We start from the raw sequence: 24,155 nt of genomic DNA, 5'->3' as shown, positions 1-24,155 counted from the left end.
AAAATTTAGTCATTGTGCTAAGGTGGAAGGAAATATTGCATTTTTGTTCTTGTTCAGGGAATTGTTCTAAAATATAGACAATCTATAATCAATAAAAATCTTTAAAAATCATATAAATTTCTTTTTAAACATTTAATCTGCTTTTAAATATATTTATTAACACATTTGTATTAAATTGACCTATTCTTATCTCAAAGGTATTGTTACCTTTGTTGTTCATAAATATTAGCTGTTATTTTCCTTTTTATCAAATAGTGATGAGAACACCCTTGGCACTAAAAGCTGAACAGTTCTCACAACCAAAACTTGCTTTAAGTTTTACACTATTTCCCTCAAGGCGATCATTCTTTGATGACTAAAACTTACCTCCTCTCGGTGTTCATCTCCTGACCGTTGGATATACCACTTAATAGATGCTTGCTGGGATTTAGGTATGCATTCCAGAAAAGTTGAATTAAATTCAATGCCAAAAATCACCTTTTCATTAGCAGCTTCATGACTAATGCCTGGAAAGCAAACATGGAATAAGAGATTAACCTTGACCTGATTTTAAAAGCAATGGGAAAATAGACTGATTTAGAACAGATGCCACAGGGGAAAGATTCATACACATTATTAAAGAGAAAGGAAATTCACATTATCATATTGTTACCTAAGAGTCAAATATTATCTAATAGATTGATTTTTAAAACTCTATCTCCTGCATTGCAATTTTCAGTCTTTCATCAAAATATTGACTATTTGCAATTGATTTAATAAAATAAGAATTCACAAGATCTAACTCTAAAATTGAGTATCGTTGTCTGAGCTGAACTAAATAAACCATTAACATATTTTAATGCTTCAACACCTTTTAATTTTGTATAAACCACATCTAATTTTATAGATAGCTCTGGAAGAGCAATTTACTTTACCTTTAAAGAGAAATTCTAACATAAAGTGGTCCACAGAGTTGACCATATAACCTTAAGAAGTTCTGATGTCAGAAAAGTAAATACAGTGATCTATACTTGATGAGATTTTATAATGATGGTAATAAACTGGATGCTCTAATATTCAGAATCAGGATCTTATCTGTATTATCTACAGAAAAATGTTCTCTTTTATTCAAAGAGGGATTCATTAGCCCAACATGCATTTGCTATAAGATAGTTAATGGGATTCTAAAGGAGAAGTGTCTCAGACACCTTATTCTCGTAAATCAACTGCACCATCTGAAATACATTCCATCCAGAGTAGCCAAAGGCTGTGTCCCATGTGTGAGCTAAGATCTGTAGCTCAAATTTGATCAAATAAAATATGACGGCTGCTCGGCCTGGCCTAAACACGCACTTTTTCATCGTATATTCAGATGTCTCAATTCTGCAGATGGGCCTACTTAGCATTTTAGGCATAAACCAGAGTAAGGCTTAAGAGACCTAAGTAAATCCTAAATCTAAGCACACAAAATTATCAGCAAATGGCATGAATACACGTACATCTAATAGTTAAGCTTTTTTTCAAGAAATATCTTTTGAACTTATTTGTGTTTTACCAGCTTTGGTTAAGTGAAGCAGGCTGACACCATTATGATCTGCTTATCTATCATCTAACATTCAAAATGTGTGGATTCCATTTGAAATCTGTAACCTATTCACTATCTCTGCCAATTCAACAGATTATAACTACAATTTTCACAGTAAATAAATCCCTAACGCACAGAAAGATCACCAGTGCTGATCTGGAAGAGAAAGACATGTGTCATTTCTTAGTAACAAATACCATTTTTCTGAACACAGGGAGTTCACAAAAAAAGCAGAGAAGGTGCAGGTTGATTGTTAGGTGATAGGCAAAGGCTCAGAAGAAACTCAATTAGACTGATTCAACTAAAGAATTGGTCAAGTTAGTAAATGAAATAATGAGCTAACTGCATGAAATCCTTTTTCAAATCATTAAAAAAACAGTGACCTTTTGACACAAAATCATCGCTACATCAGTTTGATGGAAATATTTTATTGTTGCTTCCAATAATGTTTGTTTCATTTCTGAGTTTTAAATGTATGTATGTTTATATGCATGTATAGTATACGGATACAAACATATGATATTCTATTACTATCAATTTTAAAGGTGCTGACTTTATTTATAATAATGTTTTAAAACAGTTAGCAAAATATCTCCACATTAAGTGTAAAGTAATTTTGCAGATATTTCAAACTTCCAGATTATAGTCAGAAATTTTTGTCATAGTGATATATCAGGAATATTTCTTTATAAAAAATATATAGCATGCTATTGAATTCATGTATTAGCCACTTCAGCAATATCAGATGTGTTTATCATTGTTAAATACAATTTATCTACATGCATTGCTGATTTTATATCATTAATAATCATGCAGTACCACAGTATATAACAATGTAATAAACAAAAAAAAGAAAAAAGGAAGAAATGAAACATCTATTTGCCAATTATTGAAGACCTGATTACTAAATAAAGTGTAATACATATTTATGGTGAATTATAAGCAAGTCATCTTTCTTCTTTACTACAAACGATTATTCAAATCTGTTCCTTTCTCTTTCTTAAAATTTAAAATGCTTTAGGTTGTAAATACTCTCGTAATCTCTACTTTATTTCTCACAGTTGATTCTCTGTTTCTGGTTTCTCCTATTTCTATCAGTTATTTATATAGGCGTCCATCATTTTTATTTTTAAAAATGATTTTTCTTAGAAATATGAAATAGCTCCTTATCACCTTCAGGGTAAACATAAACTCCATAGAGTAACCCAACCTATGTTGAGTTCTTTCTGATGTTACTTACTGTTACTTCATCTATTTTGTAAAAATTGATTCTCTCCTTATGCCAAAGCTCAAATGCTATCCATCTGAGTATCCCTCCTGTTACCCATGCATTATGCAAACATTCTTGTGTGCCTTCCATATTGACATTGCTTTAGGTGCTGGTGCTATACTGGTGCCTATGACAGGCAATTTCACCACCCTCAAGAAACTTACATTCTGGTGATGGAGACAGAGTAATCAAGTGAATAACTAACTAACTAACTAACTAACCAAATATATAAATAAATAAATAAATAGATAGATAGATAAATAAATAAATAAAACAATGTCTGGCACTGTTTTTATTTATAAATAAAAAATAAAGCAGATTAGGAAACAAAGGGTAAAAGAGGAGAAAGATATTTCAGATAAGATAGTCAGGAAGAGGGTCTGAAAATTAAAATGTTAAGCATAGAATTAAATGATGTGAAGATGGAGCTATGTGGACATCTGAAGAGAAGAGCTCTTCAGGTACAGAGGAAACAGATGCAAACCTGAGGCAAGAATCAATTAGATGGTTTTGAAAAAGAGAAAGCCAGTGAGAGAACCGCACAACGGTGATATGATAGAAGCTCACAGAATATATTAGAAATCAGATCAGGTACAGTCTTGTAGGCCATGGTAAAGGAATTTTTTCTAACTGTTCTAAGAAGCTAGTGAAAGATTTTGGGAAGGGGAATAAAATGATCTGACTAAAGTTTTTAGACAGGTTTCTCTGGCTACTGAGTGGGGTATGGACTGCAGGAAGGCAAGCATGAAACAGGGAAATGAGTTTAGCAGCTACTGAAAAGGTATGGGAAATTTGGGTAGGTTAGCATCTATGGAGGTGATGAGAAGTAGTTGTGGCCACAGAGCCAAATGGGAGGTTGGTGATAGGATGTGAAAGAAAGAGAATAAAAAGATGGGTCCAGGCTGTCTTTTGATCTAAGCTATTGGGTGAATGATGGAGCTATTATTAATTAATATGGGAAATTCTGCAGAACAAATAAGTTTTGGAGAAGGTGACAAGGATTCTTTCTCAGATATAATCTGAGATGCTTAGTGGGCATCTAAGAGAAGTTCTTGAGTAGGCATATAAGCATATAAGTCTTGCACGCAAGAGAGTTCAGAATTAGACTATAAATTTGGGAGTCTGATAGTATTGAAATTGATGGCATTAGAGAGAAAACAGGCAGAAATTAGATGTTTAGATGGTAAGATTAAAAAGAGAGTTAATGACACTCAGAAGGAGCAACCTGCAAGGTAAGAGGAAAACTGGAAGGCTACGGTACCATGAAGCATAAGTGTGCTGGGGTACCATCTCTGAAAACAAAAGTCCTTGATTTGTAGTGCTTGCTGATTTTCCTGGTGTAAAAACACCCACCACAGCTAATTCTACCTACCAATGGTTTAAAACAAAACCACAAAATTCCTAAATAATTAACAATCAGCTCTCATTGGGCCATAAGAACTGGCTCCAAAACATCACTGCATGGAAGTCAAGAAAAGAAAGTGTTCCAAGGAGGAACGAGTTAAAGAGCAAGTAAAATTGGGAATTGAAAATTGGCAAGGTGGAAATTGCTGGTAACTTGGACAAAAAATGGATTGGGTAAAGTGATGGTGATAATGAGAAAAGCCTGTGTGCAATAGGTTACAGCAAGAATGGGATACGGTAAAGCGAACACAATGGTTGCGAGTACCTTAGGCAGTAACTATGTTTTATATCTCTGTAACATTTATGTGACATAGTATATGTTTTACTTGTATTTATGTTTATTTCCTGTTCTGTCTCCTGAATATAAGTTCCATTAATGCAACAGTTGGGTATTTTTGTTGCTCATTGATATATCTTCAATACCTACAACAGTTCCTGGTAAATTTCTTATGCACATGTGGAAACTGTACACATAGCACACAGTGATGATTGCCAGATAAAACACTAGACATGACAGAAAGTCATCTACACATTGAAATGAGCAGTCAAAATGATTCTAGATCAGAGGTTATTTTTTCAAAAGAATTAAATTATGAATTATAAATAATTGTTTTGTTTTTAAATTATGAAAATGCTGCTAGACAACAGTTATAGACTACAAAATTTTGGTTGTTTATTCAACACTGGAGAGTTACTAACACTGTGAGGAAGGTAAAACACTTCTTTTCTTCCTCTAACTGTGTGTATATGCACGTGCGTGTGGGTCAATATTTTTTATCTGACAGCAAAGTGTGACAATGGAAAGTAACTAAAGTTCTGGAATATCTAATTTTATAGATATTTTTTTTCTCTTTCACACTTACTCAACGAACCTGCTCTCTATTCTCCAGCCCATGCTTGTCAGACAGCCTTTCAAATTTTTATAAAATTTTCTCTGAACAGCCTCTGGTGATCTCTCTTTTTGCTAAAGTCCCACATCACTAATTGTGCTTTATGACATCCCCCTGAAGAATTGTAAGCTCTCTAAGGAGTTTCTTTCTCAAAGTATACCCGAGACAATTATATGCACATGGAAGTCACTAATACATATTTACCGATTGAATGAATACCTAAATTAATAAGTGAATATAAATAATGCATAGGCCACCTAAAACTTCTTTCCAATAGGTGCCTATACTTCTCTCAGACTCTCCTGGGAGGGTCTCTTTGAGTTTTCTCTAAATGTCCATATGTTCTGGACTATATTCTGCTTTATCTCTAATAGCAGTTTTGAAACTTTACAAGGATGGATTAGGCAGTAAGAAAGAAAAAGTATAGGAATTTTAAAAGACATATGAAACAAATAACGATATAACAAAGGACTATTCACTTAGGCACATAGACAGGGTGTTGATTTATAAAATCTCCTGCTGCTTTTCCAGAACATAAGCATTACACAAAATGAGATCTTCTTATATAATAGATGCTTTAAGTCATAGAATAAAAAGACACACAAAGACTAGGCTTAAAATTTTATATAGAAGAAAAGTATATTAAACCTATACTTACTGTCTTCTATATCCCAGCACTGGGTGATTGGGTCTCCATATTTAACATCTTGGCGTCTGGCTCGTCTATGGAAAAGGGATTAAACTATTTAGAACTTCAAGCATGAAAACTGGATTACACAAAATCGACATCTAACATTAATAACAGTGGAAGAGGCAGAACTATGCTAGTCTTACTGCTCCACTTAAATACAGGCCAATATTCCTATCACTCTAACATTAATTCAAATACTACTAGTAATAGTATAGTCCTAATAGGATAAATTCTGTTTTGGCAATAAACAGAATGGGGTAACTATCCCTACCCTCGTTTTTCAGTCAGTCATTGAGAAAGTAATAAGTTGTAAAAGAGCCTTAGTTAGTGGGTAGGAAAGTACAGACAAATACAAAGCACCTTATCATACAAAGATTCAGTATTACATAGATTTGACTAAGTGGCAATTTAAATACTGTCACTTGAAATAGAAGTACAAGTTTGATATGATGTGAATGGCTAGATGTTATTCCTACATGCTGATACATACTTTACATTGTTTTCTGATAATAGTGATGATAATAACAATAACGAATAAAGGTTTGTGCATTATTGTCACATATTTTCCTTAAGAGAAAATAATTATTGTATAAAAAAAGAAAAAATCGGCTCCTTCTAAGTTAAACAAGTATTACACAATTATAGTACATTTTTATTTTCTTTGGTTATCTCTGCTGCCACTTCAGAGATCATAGAAGTCACAGTAAACTTCTGCAATATCTAGGGGGTTCCTTAGGGCAGTATTGACCAGACTACAACCCTGTACACGATTCATCTATCGTACACATTTTTGGCTCACACAGATGTTATATTAGGTAAAGAAAAAATATAGTGGCACATCTGAAAGATCAGATATACAGTCTCCTGAAATAGAAGAAGAAAAAAATTATGATAGTATAAGGTACACAGGTCAAGAACATTTTTATCTTGACTTTTTAAGGAACAGGGTCAGTTTATCAAACTGAAGGTTCATTATCAACTAATAAGCATTCTTGATTTTTAGCTTGTAGAAAAGAAAAGCATTCCCCAAATACTCACTGTAATAAGTACATTGTTGGCCAAAAATGATAATGAAATGTTGGTGACTCTTTACTTTCAATTTGTAATAATCCCCACGCGTATTTAATTTAGAGATTTTAGGAAATATTAAATGCCTCCTAATTTTAAGCAGTATCTGCAGTTGTACTATACATTCAATCTATGATCACTAAAATTTGCAATTTGACAAATAGGTAAAACTTCAAAAAAAAAGGGCATAGGTAGTAGTGATACGGACATATTCTCTCCTGCTATCTTATTTTGTTAATAAAGATATAAAGATTTGAAAAAAATACTATATGGAATTTGCTGACTTTTTACTTAGAGGAAAATATATTTTGAATAATATTTCAGAAATAGTGTTACAATAATCCACATTTAAAGAAATAGTTATATCGTAATATACTTAGTCAGCATCAGTCATATTGATGGGCAGTCAGGTTGTTTCCATTAATTTTGCTATTGAAAACAGTGCTGAAATGAACATCTCTGAACCTATAACTTTGTGGTACTTTTGCCCATGTGTGTGTAGCATAAATTCTTAACTTGGCATTATTGACTCAGAATAGCGTTGTTAAGAGCACATAAAGCAAAACACTACAAATAGCAGGACACAACCTGATGTTTAACTATATCTGAGTGGTAGAAACTGGCCAAGTTAGAGTTATTACTATAAAAGTAAAATTGTACTGAGTCTCTGGATGCACTGTCTACTTAAATAAGTCACACTTTTACAAACAGATATATCCATACATTATATGCAAAACAATGAGTGCATACAAATTTAAACATAAGAAGGGAAGAAGGGAGGAATATAGAAAGGGTAAAGTAGTGAAGAAAAACAACTTTTAATGGTGTTAAACATTGATGAAGAAAAAGAATATAAACAATTTATCAGAATTTTTTAAAGTTCCACATTTCAGAATTTCAGAGCATTCTTTTTAATTCTCCTTCAAAATTTAGTTTTATGCAAAACTATAAAATAATATTTTAATTTTAATATTCCTAAAATAGACCATGTTTTCTAAATATTTTCTCTTCGTTTTAAACTACAAGCAAGGTATTCGTGTGAAATATCAATTGTGTAGAAAGAAAGTCTTCATATTAAAACTATGTAGCTCACCTTTTTGAAGTGGGTGTGTATCGAGAGCATGCATTTCCATCCCAAGCACAGTAGGGGTCTCTGGCAAGACAACAATCTGCACAAGCTTTCCCGTAAGTGTCACATCTGTGCAAGGAGAGCTGCACCAATCCATCTCGGGAACCAATGTACAATTGTTGCTGTAAAGCAGGCAAAAGAAATGAGTTAGAAGTATCTTCCAAACTAGTCTTAAGAACTTCCCTTTCTTGAATACCACATCACAGACTTAAATCTGTCTTCTTGGGTGTCCTGCTCATAATAAACATTTGTTCAGACACAAAACGAAGAGTAAGATAAGTCAATCAATCTCTTCTACCTCTGGCAGGAAGGTGGTTTGAAGATATTGATACTAAAATGGACAGCATTCTATAGAGCTAGAGTAACCTTGGTAGTAATTTAAGAAGGTCAAAAGTCAGCTGCTAAATTGAGAAATTAAGATGTCAAATTCTTTCTTAATAGTTGAAAATACTCTTTGGTAGATTATATCAAGCACAGATGCTACAGACAACACTGACGGTCTTCCCCTGACATGGTTTCTTACATGAGAGATGACTAGAAAGAGTTATAAAAGTTTTCTGTGGTTTTAACTAACCATTTCATTTGCTGAGGAAGTACTTACTGATCCCTGAAAGAAAATGGATTTTAAGTAGGAAAGAAAGTATTTGGTATCACTGTGGAGAAAATATTAAAGAGACTTGAGGGATGCCATATCACAAATGAAAGGTTGCAGGACACTGAAAAACCTAGCAAATAAAATTATATTTTGAATATAAGTCCTGAAAATAATGCACCACTCTACATGTATTCATGGAGTGTGTGTGGTGGTAGTGGTAATGGGGGGAAGGGGAACAAGTGAATAAGCCCAAGTCTGTGCCTTCAAAGAACTCATGATCAACTCGGTGGACCACGTGAAACTTTAAATGGAGAAAAAAATCTGAGAATAGAAATCAGCACAAACAATGTACAAGTACTCAACCTACAGAAATCTGCCTCATACCTCTACCACCCATTAAACTGTCAGTGAAGACTTCCTGGTGGCTAAATGCAAAGTACACTGTTTAATATTTAATTTAAATTCTCTATAGTGTTTGACACTGAAAACTTGAAACCCTCTTTGCTTTCTCTGGTTTGCTCTCTTTATTTGTGCCCGACTTCTGTTTCTTTTAATGATTCCTTTCTTCAAATTAAATGTTGGCCATCTCTCTTTTCTATTCTCATTCTGTTACCCTACTTATTGTACAAAGACTTAGAAATATCTTGAAAATAACATAAATGTAGATATACTGATTCCCCTAAATCTATTCTTGCTATCTCACCTTGGCAAGAGGCACCATCCCAGATACCCAAAACACAAAGCTCAGAGTTATTTTTGAATCTTCTTTCTCTCTCATTCAGTCTGTCACCATATCTTTTCCATTTTCTCGCACAGAACTCTCTAATCTCCCTTTCCACTACCACCACATTTGTTTCAGTCCTTATCATTTCTTTCCTGGATTACTTGTAAGTGTCCTAATATTTCTACTGGCTTCAGTCTTGTTTTTCAGCAACCCCCACCTTTAACCCAAGGCTCAATCAATCTTCCACACTGTCACACCAGATTGATCTTTCTAAAGGAAAATCTTATCACAATTCTCTCCTGCTTAAAATTTTTAAAGATTTTGTTTTCCTTATATAAAATTGTTAAACTTCTTAGGGGGACATATAAAGATGTACCTAATCTACCTATCTTGCTCAGTCTTATTCCCCCAGAGTCATTTCCAGTTCTTTTCCCTAATAATCCCTATATCGTATTAGGCATAATAGTCTAAGACACTTTTAACAACACCTTAACGTCGAATATATTATCACATGACCTTCTTAAATTTTAGGGATACATATAGAAATGGGAATGCAAGTCTGAATCTCTTGAATCAAGTAGGACTTGGAGTATCACATCCGAGAACTGTGAAGTCATATTAAAAATTATTGTTATTATTTTTAGTTACCATTTACTTCACACTTATAATATACCAGCTCTCTGTCTAGAATTGTGCATGCCATCATCCTATTTATTAGGAGGTGGATATTATTTTTCTACTTTGCTGTTGAGGAAATTGATTGTGGGAGTCAAATATTAAGTGGTAGGTTGGAGGTTAACTGTTGGACTATTCGGCACCACAATCCACAGTCTAATTCCTAGACTCCCTGATTAAAAACCATTTTTAATGGTTAAGATTGGTATTCTGCATGAATTACTTACAGCCTTGACAGAAAGACATCCTCATGAGACTAGAAAAGTGAGCTCAATTTTCAAGAGCCAAAGGAAAGGGAGAATATATTATTTAATTAATAAAATTTGGTTTCATTTCTCCTAAGGCAAGGCTGAAACAACAGCCTTTATTAAGTTATAAATGAAACACATAATCTATAGAGCTTTTTATATTATTTATAATTTAACTTCCAATTTCAATGGCTTTTCCATAAAAATTAACTTTGATTCAGGATCTACTAACCCTGGTTAATTTTTACACAAAAATTAAGTACCTGCTTCAGAGACAACTCCATGTTCAAGATGACTGATGAGTGCTGAAAATAGAAGTTAAACATTAATAATCATTAACAGCCTTTTATAGTAGCCACTATGTTGTTTTATTTTGTACTAAAGATTATTGAAGTAAACTTCAAGGCTTTGTTATACAGGGGAGGAAAGAATCTTAATGTTTGCTATTTCTTTCTAATGTGTAGTGATTCTACCTTAATAAAAATGATCAAAACAGTCATTTTAAAGTATCTTATTAAAGAAAAATCACCTAAATATATGAGAAACACTACATTGAAAATCATTCTGTTACCCACAAGGTTTCTCCTTCTTCTAAATCTGCTTATCTTAACTGCTTCCATATAATTCAAACTAGTGTTGACAAGAACATCTCCATAATTATTTATTACCTCTTTCTGCTCTTACTTAGATCAGTAGTTCAAAAACTTGTTCAAGTAGCAGAGTTCTGAAGAGTTAGATAATGCTTCTTGTGTATGACCACATTCTTTTTGGAACACTGAAAGGTACTGAGGCACATAATTTCTCAATAAAACTAGGGCCAATTTTATTTCTAGAAAATATGGCTCTATGCATGAAATATAAAATCAGAAACATAAACACAAAAACTATCAAACTAAAAAATAATAAAATTTTTTATCTATCTATCATCTATCTACCTATTATCTATCTATCTATCTATCTATCTATTTATCTATCTATCTATCTATCTATCTATCTACTTATCATCATTATCATCTATTTATATACATATCTACTTAAATTAATTCCTCACCAGTCAATATTTACTAATAGACAAACAGTAGCAGATGTCAAGTTTTTTTAAATATATGAGGAAAAAATTTTAAAGTGATAAAGTTCTAGCCCTTAACTTTTTGTTATGAATTAAGCAAAAAGGTTCATTACTAAATCTTAACAGTGGAATCCAAACAATTCCTCTTGACCACTAACAAATGCCAAATGAGACTTATTCTAATGCGCCTATATGTGTTATGGGAGCTTAATTTTGACCTTTAAGTTCACATTTATATTTGACATCAGCTTCTCCCTTAGGAACCCTCCAAGATTTTGTTTTTGGCAGCCACCAGATAGCAGGTCTTGTTCTTGTTAACTCCTTGACCACTGTTATCCTCACAATGTAAACAGGATCCTGGAACCCAGCAAGTTAATTAACTTGAGCCCCTCACAGTGGAGGGCTCTACTCTCTTTTGACAATAGCTGTTTACACAGAAACAGTCTATTTTAATAAACTGTTTCAACAAAAATGTTATAAAAGTCACAGGATATTTTTAAAAGTTCTTCTAATAAATACAATTTTTTATTTCTAATGTTATTTTCCAAAAATAATTTTAAATTTAATATCATTGAGGACCTACAAAGAATACCACAATTCAAATTTATTGTTAAAAGTCAAAAGCATTCCCAAAATCTGAAGAACTATTATTTTAGATCTACTAACTCTTTCGGTGTGTGAGGGATATTTAGCATATATGAAGACTCACTATCATGCAGCCTTTTTGAAAAAAACGAAATTCTTACAAAAAGCATGGGAACATGATTTATTCACTCTTGCAGTTTCCTCAAATTCGACTGAGGAAAAATTGAAAAGTAAAATTGATCAAGCAGAAAAGCATCTGGATGGTAAAAGAGACCCCAGGCTTTCATCTGCTGTGGCAATTTGTCTGACGGTAAGCTCAGAGAATGCAGTAATGAGGGGCAACCCCAGGGGCCCTGAATTCAGTGGTATTCTTCAGGGAAAGGTGAGTCCTATTCTTAGTCGCTTTAAAATTTTTTTCTCACTGTTTAAGGTAAAAGAATAAAGGAGTTATTTGCAAAGAGTTCTCTAGGCAAAGAGATGATGCATTAAAACAAAGGTGTCATATATCAAGGGCTATTCAGTTTCAACATCTCTTCTCCCAGAACTCTGGACTGTGTCTTACCTTGAATATCTGCAACTCCTCCAGCACTACTTCTTCCATGTTCCACTTCTCCTTTGAAATGCTGACAACTTTTAGGACGGTTCCAATGTCTGAAAAAACACATTACCCGTGATCTTGCTGATTCTACATCAATGTTTAGTTGTAAGCATATTCCTAACAACCTTCACATGACTCTCCTGATTTTTCTTTAGATGTCTTTCAAGAAAATAGACTAAATAAAGCATGTAAGAAGTGAAGCTTAATGTATATGATTCTCTTCTTCCAAAATATTGAAACTTTTATCTCATGAAAATACATATTTATAAAGAAAATATTAAAAGGCAGTATATTCCTAACAAAAGAAATATATATGTCTCATTTAAATATTGGTTGAAATGGTAACAAAGTGAAATGACATTTTTGAAATTTAATTAAAAAGGTTAAAATATATTAGAATAAGAAATGATGTAATGTAATAATGTAAGAAATATTTACTCAGTACTTATATTTAATTCACCATAAAAGGCAAGAGATATATACGTATATATACATATATACATATATGTGTACATGTGTGTATGTACATGTGTATATGCACATATTTAATAATGTTAACAAATGAAAGAGAATAATTTAAGCTATCTACATGGAAGAAACTGTAGGTAACTTATCAAATGTATTTTACATACGAAAACATTATTAATGGGCTAGAAACTGAAGTTTTGTTTAAAATTATTTTAGTTCAATTTAAAAGACTATAAAATGGTTAATAATATAAACCAAAAATGACATTTTGAAAAAATGCCTTAAATACAAGATCTTAGATTTCAGTTTCACAAAGTGGCACACTATTATTGAAAGACAAATCTAAGGAACATTTTAGGAAAAAAAAAAAAATCCCATTTAGAAATTAACTTATACAAAATAGATGCTTTTGAACTGAGCACTGGAGTTGGAGTATATTAACATGTACCGTAATAATTTGTTTGCATAACATTGTCTGGATTATTCAGCTCTGTTCTTAAGTGACTCTAGAATCTTTAAAAAATATTAAATATACATTTTCCAAATGTCATCATTGAAAATCGACCTATCTTAGTATACTCATAATTTTTTTAGTAAAAGTTAGGTAGTACCACCTAGTGGCTGAATGGCACTTATGATACTGAAATGTTCAAGACCTAGGAATCAGCTTTGGGTAGGTAGTCAAATCAAGTGGCAAACTCATTAGAATAAGTGACAATCAAATTATTTCAAGTTCTAATGCTTCAGAAGAAATCTTGAGAATGTCATTTCTCTTCCTGGGCCTCGGTATTGTCATCTGCAACATAATTAGGTCTGACTAGTTTCTTGAAAGCTCTTGGAGTTTGTTACACACATGCTTTCTAATAAATCTACCTTCTGTAGAACCAATATATTTTTTAAGATAAAATTATTCTAAAGCTGTTTTGTACTCCTAAAAATTTATTTCAGTAAGAATGTTCATTTCTTGAAAAAACTTTAATTTCTATCTTTATGCAATGTCTGATCCATTAAATGACATACCAACTAAGATACAGTCCTTTTGTTTTACTGATACTTTATACTTACTACCATTAGAATTCACATATTATTAGATAATAAGTTTCTTATTTTTGAGATCCACTAAATAAGCAACAGTTTTCCTTCCGAAAAAAAAACTTTTCTTCATCATTTTATAATTACTGATTTGACAAACATACATACATACATACATACATACATACATACATAAAACTTCCAATAATGGAAATGATACTTAATCTACAAAATTCAAGGAAGAGAAAAATAATCTCTAAGAAGTTTCTATTTAAACAGCTTTACAAAGCAATGCTTAACTTTTTTGAAAAGCCATCTTAAGTCATTAATTCTCAAGATGAGTGAAGGGAGCTTTTGGCATAAGGCTTATCAGATATCTCTGAAGGGGAAAGGAAATGTGAAATTTGCAAATAAAGAAACACTGGTTTGCCTCATTTGTTTAATTTTAGTCCATAGTAATTCAACAAATACGTATTGAGCACCTAATATATAGCAGGCACATTGCAGTCATAATATACAAATATATTTTGAAATCTCAAATAACACTAAAGGAGGCTGGGAGATATTTATGATTGTCAATTAAAAGCATATGTCATGCAATTTTTAAAAATACTAACAAGTGACCATCTGGAAAGAGATGTACCTTTTCTGGTCTGGAGAATTCCCTAGCAAGGGAATCTCAAAAATCTCTACTTAAATCACAAGAAAAGAACTAATGAAAAAAAGAGTCAGGTGTGAGTGTGGACAGGGGTGAGGCATCGTCCTCCTATAAATAAAGATTGAGACATTTGAATATGAGAACAAAAAAAGTATTGACTAGATATTAGCTAATAATTTTGACCAGTACATATTTTTGACCAATAAATATTTTGAAGGTTTTGTTTTGTCTATTAATTGAAAACACCTTTGAAAGAAAGCATAATCTGGTTCTAGGTACCTGTTCCAAGAAACATTACATCATACTGGCCATCTTCTGCGACAACATGATCCACCACAATCTGCGTCAGTCTGTAATCCACATTGATTCGCTTGAATGTTGGTCCTCCCGCAACTGGATATACTGATTTATACATCACAGGGTGCCGCTTGATAAAACTAATGACATCATCTGGAAAATCTCGAGTTGATTTGACCAGCGGGTCATAGGTTTTGCTTGGACACTGAGAAGAAATGAGACGAGTGCTGTTCATGCACTTTAGAAATTTATACTTATCTAGTAAAACTGTTAAGGCTTATAATTGACAATATGAAAGGAATGGTCAACAGAATCAATATGAAATCACATGTACTTGTAAGTAAATGCAGTTTATCTTAAATATATTTAAATACAGTTTTCTCTCTTAAAATATTCTAAATTATATCTATTTATCTCTATTTTCTAAAGTTTCCACAGAAAATCCATTTCTTATGATGATTATTGTTTTTTACAAAGATTCATGAAATCTGAGTTGAAATAATTATGGAAAGTAATCTACAAACATGAGAATATATGAGAAACCATTATTTTCAATTTAATTAATTTAAGATTTCAGTTTTAAATTGAAAACATAATTATAACTAGTGTGAAAATTATACTGTAAACAATTCAATAGCTCTTCTCCTCGAGGATCTGTGGAACTTCCTTACTTTTGTCTAAAATTGCCTCTTGTGTACCTTTTAGTGTTCACTAATTCAATAGTTAGCATAGCCTGCCCCCTGGTGGAAAAAGTAAAAAAATCATACTAGTACAAAATAAATGAATTTGATGTCTACCCAAAGACTCTGAATAGAGAATTACTTTATAATGCCTTTTTTAAGTAAATATCTCCACTCCGATATCCTACATCTGTTTTGCAATTTCGATGTATTGTAATTTAGGAAGTTACAGCAGAATAATTCTGTTATCACATTTGAATTCTTAATAGGCTAATAAGACGTTCTTTTGGAATGGAACACTTCGGCTATATGATGCAGGCACAGAGAAGAAAATGAGCAACATTGAGGATAATCTGTAAGAAAATGCTGCTTTTCCCATATTTTAGTTTGAGAAAAGTTGTAAATAATCCCACTGAATTGAACCATTCATACTAGGCACTAATTAGAATCCTGTCAAGACTCCAAAACATACTGTATTTCTTAGTAGAAGTATTCAAAAAGGGTCATTCTCAAAGAACTAAAGGTAGTGGGATATCTTAAAAGTCACAATATGTGACCCTGACCCAATTTTACACCAATAAAAGCATAATAGCTTACTCAACTAGGAGAAATATCAAAAAAAATGTACAAAAAATAATCTGTTAACAATTTCTAAATTTGAGAATATCTTTGTCTTTCAAAAAAAATCTTTCATGTCTGGTCTTAAGACACTGATCTTTTCTTGATATCTATTTATTTGTCTCAGGTCTGCACAAAAGAGTTTAGAAACTCTTTTGGTAATTAGCATATTCTTACACTGGATGTTGGGATAAAGATCTAAGTCTGTTTCTTCAGTCATTGTTTCTAGCACTTAGCCTTCAGTCAAGTGGAATCTGTCAGCTCTATAATGGAAGGAACTCTATATTAAATAGATTAAGCCGTGCCTAAAAATGGATATGGAGCTCAAATAATTCAAAGCTCTTGCCCAATTACAGGCTGCATGTTTGAGGCTCAGTCAAAGGCGATTCATAGTGGGCTTATAGCTTATAATGCCTGCGGTACAATCTGGTTGGTCTATCATTAAAATCAAAGCAAAGCAGGATTTTGCCCGCATTACATTTTTGAAACAGCCTACCAACTTAGGGGGAAAAAAAATCTCTTTTGACTTTGCAGCTGCAGTTATGCAGTAGCCAAAATTTCAAAAGAAATAATTAATATCATGACATTCAGGCCATAGTTTTTGGTATCAAATTTTCAAATAATTCAAAATTTCAATGGGTGAAACTATAGATAAATGAAGATAGAAACATTTAGCAAAGAAACAAATATGACAATTTTCTTCACTGCTCATCACTGACAAAAGGTTTAAGTATAATAAAATCTAAGAAAAAAAGAGAAGGAAAACCTGGTTTCTATTGACGATTATAAAATAATCTTTGAAAATGTCTGTTTTCTTATGGCAGCTTTTCCTCATGGCACACTGCCCATATTTGCATAAGATCATTTTCCTCTAGGTTGCTGTGCGTGATCTCTCAGGTCCATGTCGCCACTATGCTTTCACAAATGAAAGTGATTTGGTCGAATTACTTCCTGAGGTTTAAGATAGTACAGTTTGAACCAAATATTGTTATTGTAGTACATTAAAAACCAGAAGAATTTTTCCTTTGATATCATATAGCTGCATAGCTCACATATCTAAAAATAACTTGAGATGCCAAGCAACGTATGCAGGTAACATAGGGAAGAAAAATTCTGTAAAGAAGAAAGAGAAAGTATGGAAAAACACTACATCTAAAGCAAATAATGATATTCAATTATTTTTCTTCAAAAAAATCCTAGAAAATTTTCCAATTGCAGCTACACATTCCAGGTATTAAAAATCTAGTGAATTTTTCTCTGTATTTAGGTACTTTTATTTCTACGAATTAACATGGTCCATCTGAATATACTGTAGAGGGTCATTTATTTCTGCCTCCAGCATTTCAACATTTGCCTGACTTCCATTAATTTAGCTCCTGTGACTGTTGGAAATAAAACAAGGAGGTTATCTGTGTTTCTATCTACTGTTTTGAAAAACTCGAAGATAGTTTAAAATTTGAGAGGGAAAAAAGAGAGCAATTACTCCAAATTTAAAATGTCATTATCTTGCTGGAAACAATACCAGCACAAGAATAGAAAAGAGACCTGCCCAGACAAACCCTGAGATGAAAGAGTAAACCCAGTAACAGCAAGCCCTGATTCAGAGCCTATCTCTTATGGCTGGCAGCCACAGCTGGCTAGGTGTGATCATGTTATGCTTGGCAGATCTTGGTGTTTGTATATGGCCTTTAGTAGTGCAGTGGGAAGCAATGGATAAGAGGAGAAAAATGGTTTTTATCCAATGGGAGAACTTTGCCCTTGGCCAGGCACCAGACAGCTGTTAAGAGTTTTCTCCCCCTGCTGCTTCAGGCTATTCTCTACAGGTTGCAGTTTCCTTTTAAACAAATCAGAGAAGTGACTAATGGGAGGGAAGAACTGGCACAAGGAAAGACTGAAATGGGCTTTCATTTCTAGCAAACTGGGAAGAAGAGACTAAATACACAAAGGAAATCTGATTTTTATTTACAAAGTAAAAGATGCAAATTTAATAGGTGCCATCCTATCCCCCTGCTTATTCATCTAAGAGTTAGTTTATAACAACTATGAACAAGGAAAGACGCTATATTCGATATCAGAGAACGAAAGGCCAGGGGTACAAAAACAGAGGTAAATCTGTCTCTCTTTCTCTTTTTTTTAAGGTTCCTCTTCTCTTAGAGGAATTTCTATAACAGAAAAAAAAAAAAAGGAAAACATTATTGAACATAAGTAGCCTGGGATTTGGAGAACCTCATTTTAAAAGTGAACATTGGCTCTATGGAAAAGAAAGCTAAAAGCTAGTTGAAAAGATTTATTTATGCTAGAAATCATATGCCTCTCATCATTTCAGAGAAACACAGCCTATATACAGTTAAAGAGAAATGATAGTCATGTTTTAGGAACTTGGAATCAGGAAGCCCAGAATCTAGTCCTGTCTCTGCTCAACTCTCTAGAATCAAAACTTAAAAAAAATTAAATTAAATTAAATTAAATTAAATTAAATTAAATTAAATTAAATTAAATTAAAGAGATCCTCAGTAATTTAGAGAAATGGTGACAAAGTAATAGTTTGCTATTCAATAAGTGGACATCCATGCAGTGAATTAATGAGGAGAAAATAAAACCATAAATTTTTATATGATAGAGAGGTATCTAAGAGCCAGTGATGCACAAAATGAGATTTCCTTATTTTTCAACAGATTTTTAATTAATTAGAAAAGCCTTACGTAAAACAAAACAAAACAAAACAAAAAACAACAACAAAATGTTAGCCATATTCCTCAGATGCATAAATGAGAGGATAGCGTGAGACACTGAGAGAGAATTTTTCCACTATTTTTCTTTCCCTTTTGGGAAGACTATCATAGTCTAAAACTCTAAAATCAAAAGGAAGTTTAGTATATTATTTTTAAATTACATATTTTTCTTTGGTCAGCACATCTATGTTTTTTAAGTCAACCTTAAAACATCTCTTATCTACAAAATAATAATTTAAAAAAAAAACCTCTTATTTAATGGTGCCAGCCTAAGTTACAACCCAGATCTAATTTAGGATATTCATGAAGATACAAAAATCTGAGAATCATCACCTAGCTATGAATATTCCATTGCTCAAAAGCCAAATATTTGAGGTGGATCAGGAAAAGGAAACAGGATGCTCAAAGAGTTTTGAAACTTGTGGATTACATAGTCATCTCAAAAACCTGCTGTTTCCAAGGTAAAAGCTGGAATTTCTCAGCAATCATTCTAGTTCTGGGTTAAGCCCCATTACAGCTATCCAGTCTGCTAGACAGATCAAGTTATTGGCATTATGTATCATTATATGATGCAATCCCTCCATGATTTGCTTTGTTGAAGCAAAGTCATAAACTTATCTCAGTCAAGACAGTGATGGTTTGAGGTGTTAGGGTAAAAAATGCCTTTCTAGAGCAATTATGCCAGGACCCAGAGCTGATCCATGGTAGCATATTTAGTATGATGAACTTTCCAGAGGACCTGAAATCAAAAGAACTTAGTGGTTTTTCAATGCCTTTTAGTGTGTTAGAAAGTCTGATCATTTCTTGGGAAATAAATAAGTACTATTACACATCTACGTTTGGGAGATTTTATCTCATAGCAGAGAGACAATAATGGTTCTCCTGTAAAGGAAGGAAACTGTTTAGACTTCACCTTTGATTTTCTTTAGCATAAAACCATGCGAGGGGTTGTTCATGGTGAGGCTTCTTACACAGAGGAAGATATTTCATTATTTTACTTTTGGTGGTAGTTGAAAAATCAATCAAGATTGTTTTTGTAGTGGGCAGTTAAATTAAATAGCTAATTGATTAATACATAAATATGAATTATGAAAAAGAATTTTTAATTTTTCTAAAGATCTGAATTCCTAAAATAGAATTAGACACTTCTTTTTGACTATGTGAGATTTAACAATACTTCAAGTTTTTATAGGACATTTTCACATTTTTTTCTCTTTTCTCACTAAAAAGACAAAGTTTTGCTAATATTTAAGCTATCAGTGGAAATTACAAATGTGTTTATCATTCATCAGGGTACACAAAGTAAAATCAATTAGATCAAGTTAGAAAACTAAAAGATAGTACTGATAACTATCTTGTTTTGCTCCCTACCAAAAATGGACCCTAGTTTGGAAATTCATCTGTAAATTTTGATCTTTAAAAATAAAGTTTAAAAGTTTAACAGTAAAGGTAGTAACAATTTTAGGGAAAATGGAATTGAAAAAGTTATTTTTACAAAATTAGAGGTTTAGAAATTGTAAAAAAAAAAAAGCTGTGGTAAAATGATTCAAGAGTAGCAAAACATAATTTCTTAATATTTTAACTTCAAAAACAGGTACTTTCCACAGTGTGCTACTGCGAATAGTGCTGCAGTGAACATGGAAGTGCTAATCTCTTTTCAAGGTCCTGATTTCAATTATTTTGGATAAATACCCAGAAGTGGATTGCTTGATTATATTGTAGCTCATTTCTAAATTTTGAGGAACCTTCATGCTAAATGTGGAGACAACCTAAATGTTCATCGATGGATGAATGTATTTTAAAAAAAAATGGTATATACATACAATGCAATATTACTCAGCCTTGAAAAGAAACTCCTGCAATATTTGACTTCATAGATGAACCTGAAAGACACTATGCTAAGTGAATAAGTTAATCACAGAAGGACAATTACTGCATGATCCCACTTATATGAGGTATGTAAAGCAAACTCATGGGAGCAAAGAATAGATTTGTGATTGCTGCCAAGGTCTGAGAGGAGTGAAAAACAGAAAGTTACTAATCAATGAGTGTAGAACTTCAGTTACACAAGATCAACACGTTCTAGAGATCTACTGTACAACATCATACCCATAGATTACAATACTGTACTGCGCACTTAAAAATCTGTTAAGAGGGTAGATTTCATGTTAAATGTTCTTACCACAACAATTTTTTTGAAGTATTTCTTCTCTTTTTTTTTTTGATGAGAGAATGGTTAAAAACTAAAACTCACTTTTAAGTAAACCTTACTATTTTTCATTTATGAATAAATCCTAAAAATTCTTTATTGACAGAATGAAACTACAGAGTAAATCTTTTATAATAAATCAAATATCAAAAATAAAATCTTCTGCCTTTAAAAATCCTCCCCAGATTTTTTCTAGCAGCCTGTTATTTTTGGACTGATCTCAGTTTGGTTTCTATATCTGACCTGTACCACTCACTGTATAGTGGATTCTTCTATATTTTATTTCACTTAAAACTACTTATTACCAAGACTCTCAGTCCAACATGATTTAGAAAATTTATCTGAACAAAATGAAGTTTGTTCAGACATGCTATTTGGACACCAGAGGGCAGAACAATCCATTGAAGTAAAAGAATTTCTTAAATTTATCCCTGTTCATCCCTGAGTTTCCAGGCTTATTCATATCGTAGGGTAGTATCGTCACTGTAAGGCTAGGAGTATAGGTTTGATTTGACCAGGAAGTACGTAATTATGTCAAAACTAAAAAATTAAAATAGCTACGGCACATTTAAAGTTGTAGTGTTTATTTACCTGACTGATAATGTCAATGGAAGGCACTGCTAGGAGAATAACCAAGAACTCAAACTTAACAGCAATATGGATAAAGAAAATGTAAAAGTAAGGGTAGTTTTTAAAATAATCTACTTAAAATTTTTAACTTAAGTGTAAGGTAGCTTTCAGTAAAGATTCTGACACTTTATAGAAAGCATATTATTCAGCAATGCTTGAATTAAACTATGATGTGTTCTCTGAAATTACAATAAAAGGAATGACAAGTGAAATAAGGTTTAAAAAATTAATTATTATTTGTACAGCAAACAAATCAGTCCCTGGGGAAACAATGTCAGGTTCTGTTTGGTTGTTTGCTTTTATCACGTTGAAGGTAGAATGGCATGGAGGTTAACGGCATTTGACTTGTAATTACGTAGATCTAAATTTAATCCCAGTCTCATCACTTCACAAGCGATGAGACCATAAGCAAGAGCTTACATTCATTGGGCTGTTTCTTATCCATAAAATATCTACATTATTATATTGTCAAAGGATGTACTGAGATAACATGTAAGTCCTTATTACTGTCTGGATCACGAGGTATAATCAATAACGAATTTGACTAAAATTTCTGAACTAGAGGTTTGTAGAAAACAAGAAGAATCATAGCTTCAATTAAACAGAAATTACTAAAATTAGGCTGCTTCAAAAAAACTTTAAAGAAAGAATGGAAAAGATTATGTGAAAATAAATGCAGTTAATTTTAGATAGGACATTCAGTACTATACTAAATGGATATTTTTAGGGAATAAGTGAATATTAGAGAATATTAAAGAATAAAGAAGAGATGACTGGTCAGAAAATTCCAACACTTCTCTTTTATTCTGCTGTGTTTCGTAATATAATATTTGGAAAGTTATTTAGTTATTTTGGGCATCAGTTTCTTTCTGTAAACTGAGGGTGAATTACATGGTCTCTATCATCTATTCCTGTTCTCAGGTTCTCAAATTTTACAAGTGTAGTTACTTGATATACTGTGAAATATAATTTCAATGACTATGAATACAGAGTTATTTAAAATGGTAAAGTTAGTTTATAAAAAGCATAGTTGTATAACAAATTTTCACATTAGGTGTATGATGTTTCTAAACTTCAACACCAGACCTCCAAATATGAAATATGATGTAAAATATTCAATAAAATGAATTGTATGCAAATAAAAAAATAAATATTAACAAATAAAGTAATGAAGCAAAAAGGTTACATATTTATTTATGATTTTAAACATATTCAATTTTGGTCATAGCGATTTCAAAGAGAATATAAATATAACTAGTTACTTGGAAAAACCTGATATCCTTTGGATACTATAGCTTTCTAGATACTGCCTACAAACCCTTCAGGAGGAGTGGTCATCACTCTTCTTACACAGAACCAATTAGAAAAGGTTGGCCAATAAAAAGTAATTTTAAAATATCTCAGTATTTTTGTTTTACATAAATAAATTCTTTAGAATGGCATACATGGTTACTCTCCATGTAAAACAAGTGTAGACATAATCTGAGTTTAGTTTGGAACAGAAAGATGTAGTCTTCTGAAAGTAGAAGTGGGGGCTCTAACTATATATAGCACTGTAGATGGGGAATAAATACTTATTTGGCATTTCCATCTATCTTAAAATATTTGACATTCTAGATACTAAATCATTTTGATGATTCTGTAGACTTATTGAGGATAAGCACTATATTCTCTGCATAGTACACACCTTACGATAGACTCCATTGTTTCCCGTAGTACTTAAACCTCTTACTCAAAAGAAAATGTTAAGTTCCAGCAAAGAATGAAAATGCTAATACATCACTGTAAATAAATAATAATTGTTTTAAAAAACACAGTACTTGTTGCTGTGGCAAATAGTAGTTTATTATAATAGATTTAAAAAGAGAATACGGACTTGACAAAATAATTTGATTATTAAATTAGATACATACTGTGCCAGGTCGGGGATATGGAATTCTTCCATCATACTGCACCCAGCGATGGTCCGCACTTTCTTTATGAGCATATGGGCCATTAAAAACTGCTCTGATGTCAGCCATGCTATACACACAAACAGCAGAGCCTTTGAAGATTGAGCTGAAAAAAAGTACCAAAGTTCAAGCACTCTCTGGTTCATTCTTTGGCATTTGTTGAGCGCAAACATGATAGGCACTGCAGACAAAATGTGGGCATGTTCTTACAGCCAAATAATCCTGAATAAAGTGTGGTAATAGTTACATTATAGGTAATGACGATAAGCTCAGTAGCATGCAGATGGGCTGTCTGGTAAGTTTTCAGGGAGTAGGTGGAATCTAAATTGACACTTGATGGATAAATAGGAATTACCTAGAAAATTGGAG

General features: G+C 32.4%; 1 protein-coding gene across 2 annotated transcripts in view; it reads right to left on the bottom strand.

Moving 5' to 3' along the window:
- Window positions 1–24,155, bottom strand: part of SEMA3D (semaphorin 3D) — a 171,679-nt gene that overhangs the window by 9,147 nt on the left and 138,377 nt on the right. For both annotated transcript variants that reach the window (XM_039878233.1, XM_039878231.1), the window contains 7 exons: window positions 23,748–23,892; window positions 14,948–15,170; window positions 12,475–12,563; window positions 10,522–10,563; window positions 7,981–8,138; window positions 5,787–5,851; window positions 367–506 (listed from right to left, as the gene is read on the bottom strand). In XM_039878233.1, the coding sequence (XP_039734167.1) occupies window positions 367–506; window positions 5,787–5,851; window positions 7,981–8,138; window positions 10,522–10,563; window positions 12,475–12,563; window positions 14,948–15,170; window positions 23,748–23,892 (862 nt within the window). The remainder of the gene's footprint in view (window positions 1–366; window positions 507–5,786; window positions 5,852–7,980; window positions 8,139–10,521; window positions 10,564–12,474; window positions 12,564–14,947; window positions 15,171–23,747; window positions 23,893–24,155) is intronic.

The sequence above is a fragment of the Pteropus medius genome, unplaced genomic scaffold, assembly GCF_902729225.1.
Source record: "Pteropus medius unplaced genomic scaffold, Ma_sr-lr_union100, whole genome shotgun sequence".
NCBI lineage: Eukaryota > Metazoa > Chordata > Mammalia > Chiroptera > Pteropodidae > Pteropus > Pteropus medius.
Note: the sequence above shows the minus strand (reverse complement) of the source record. Positions and strands in the feature narration are given on the sequence as shown.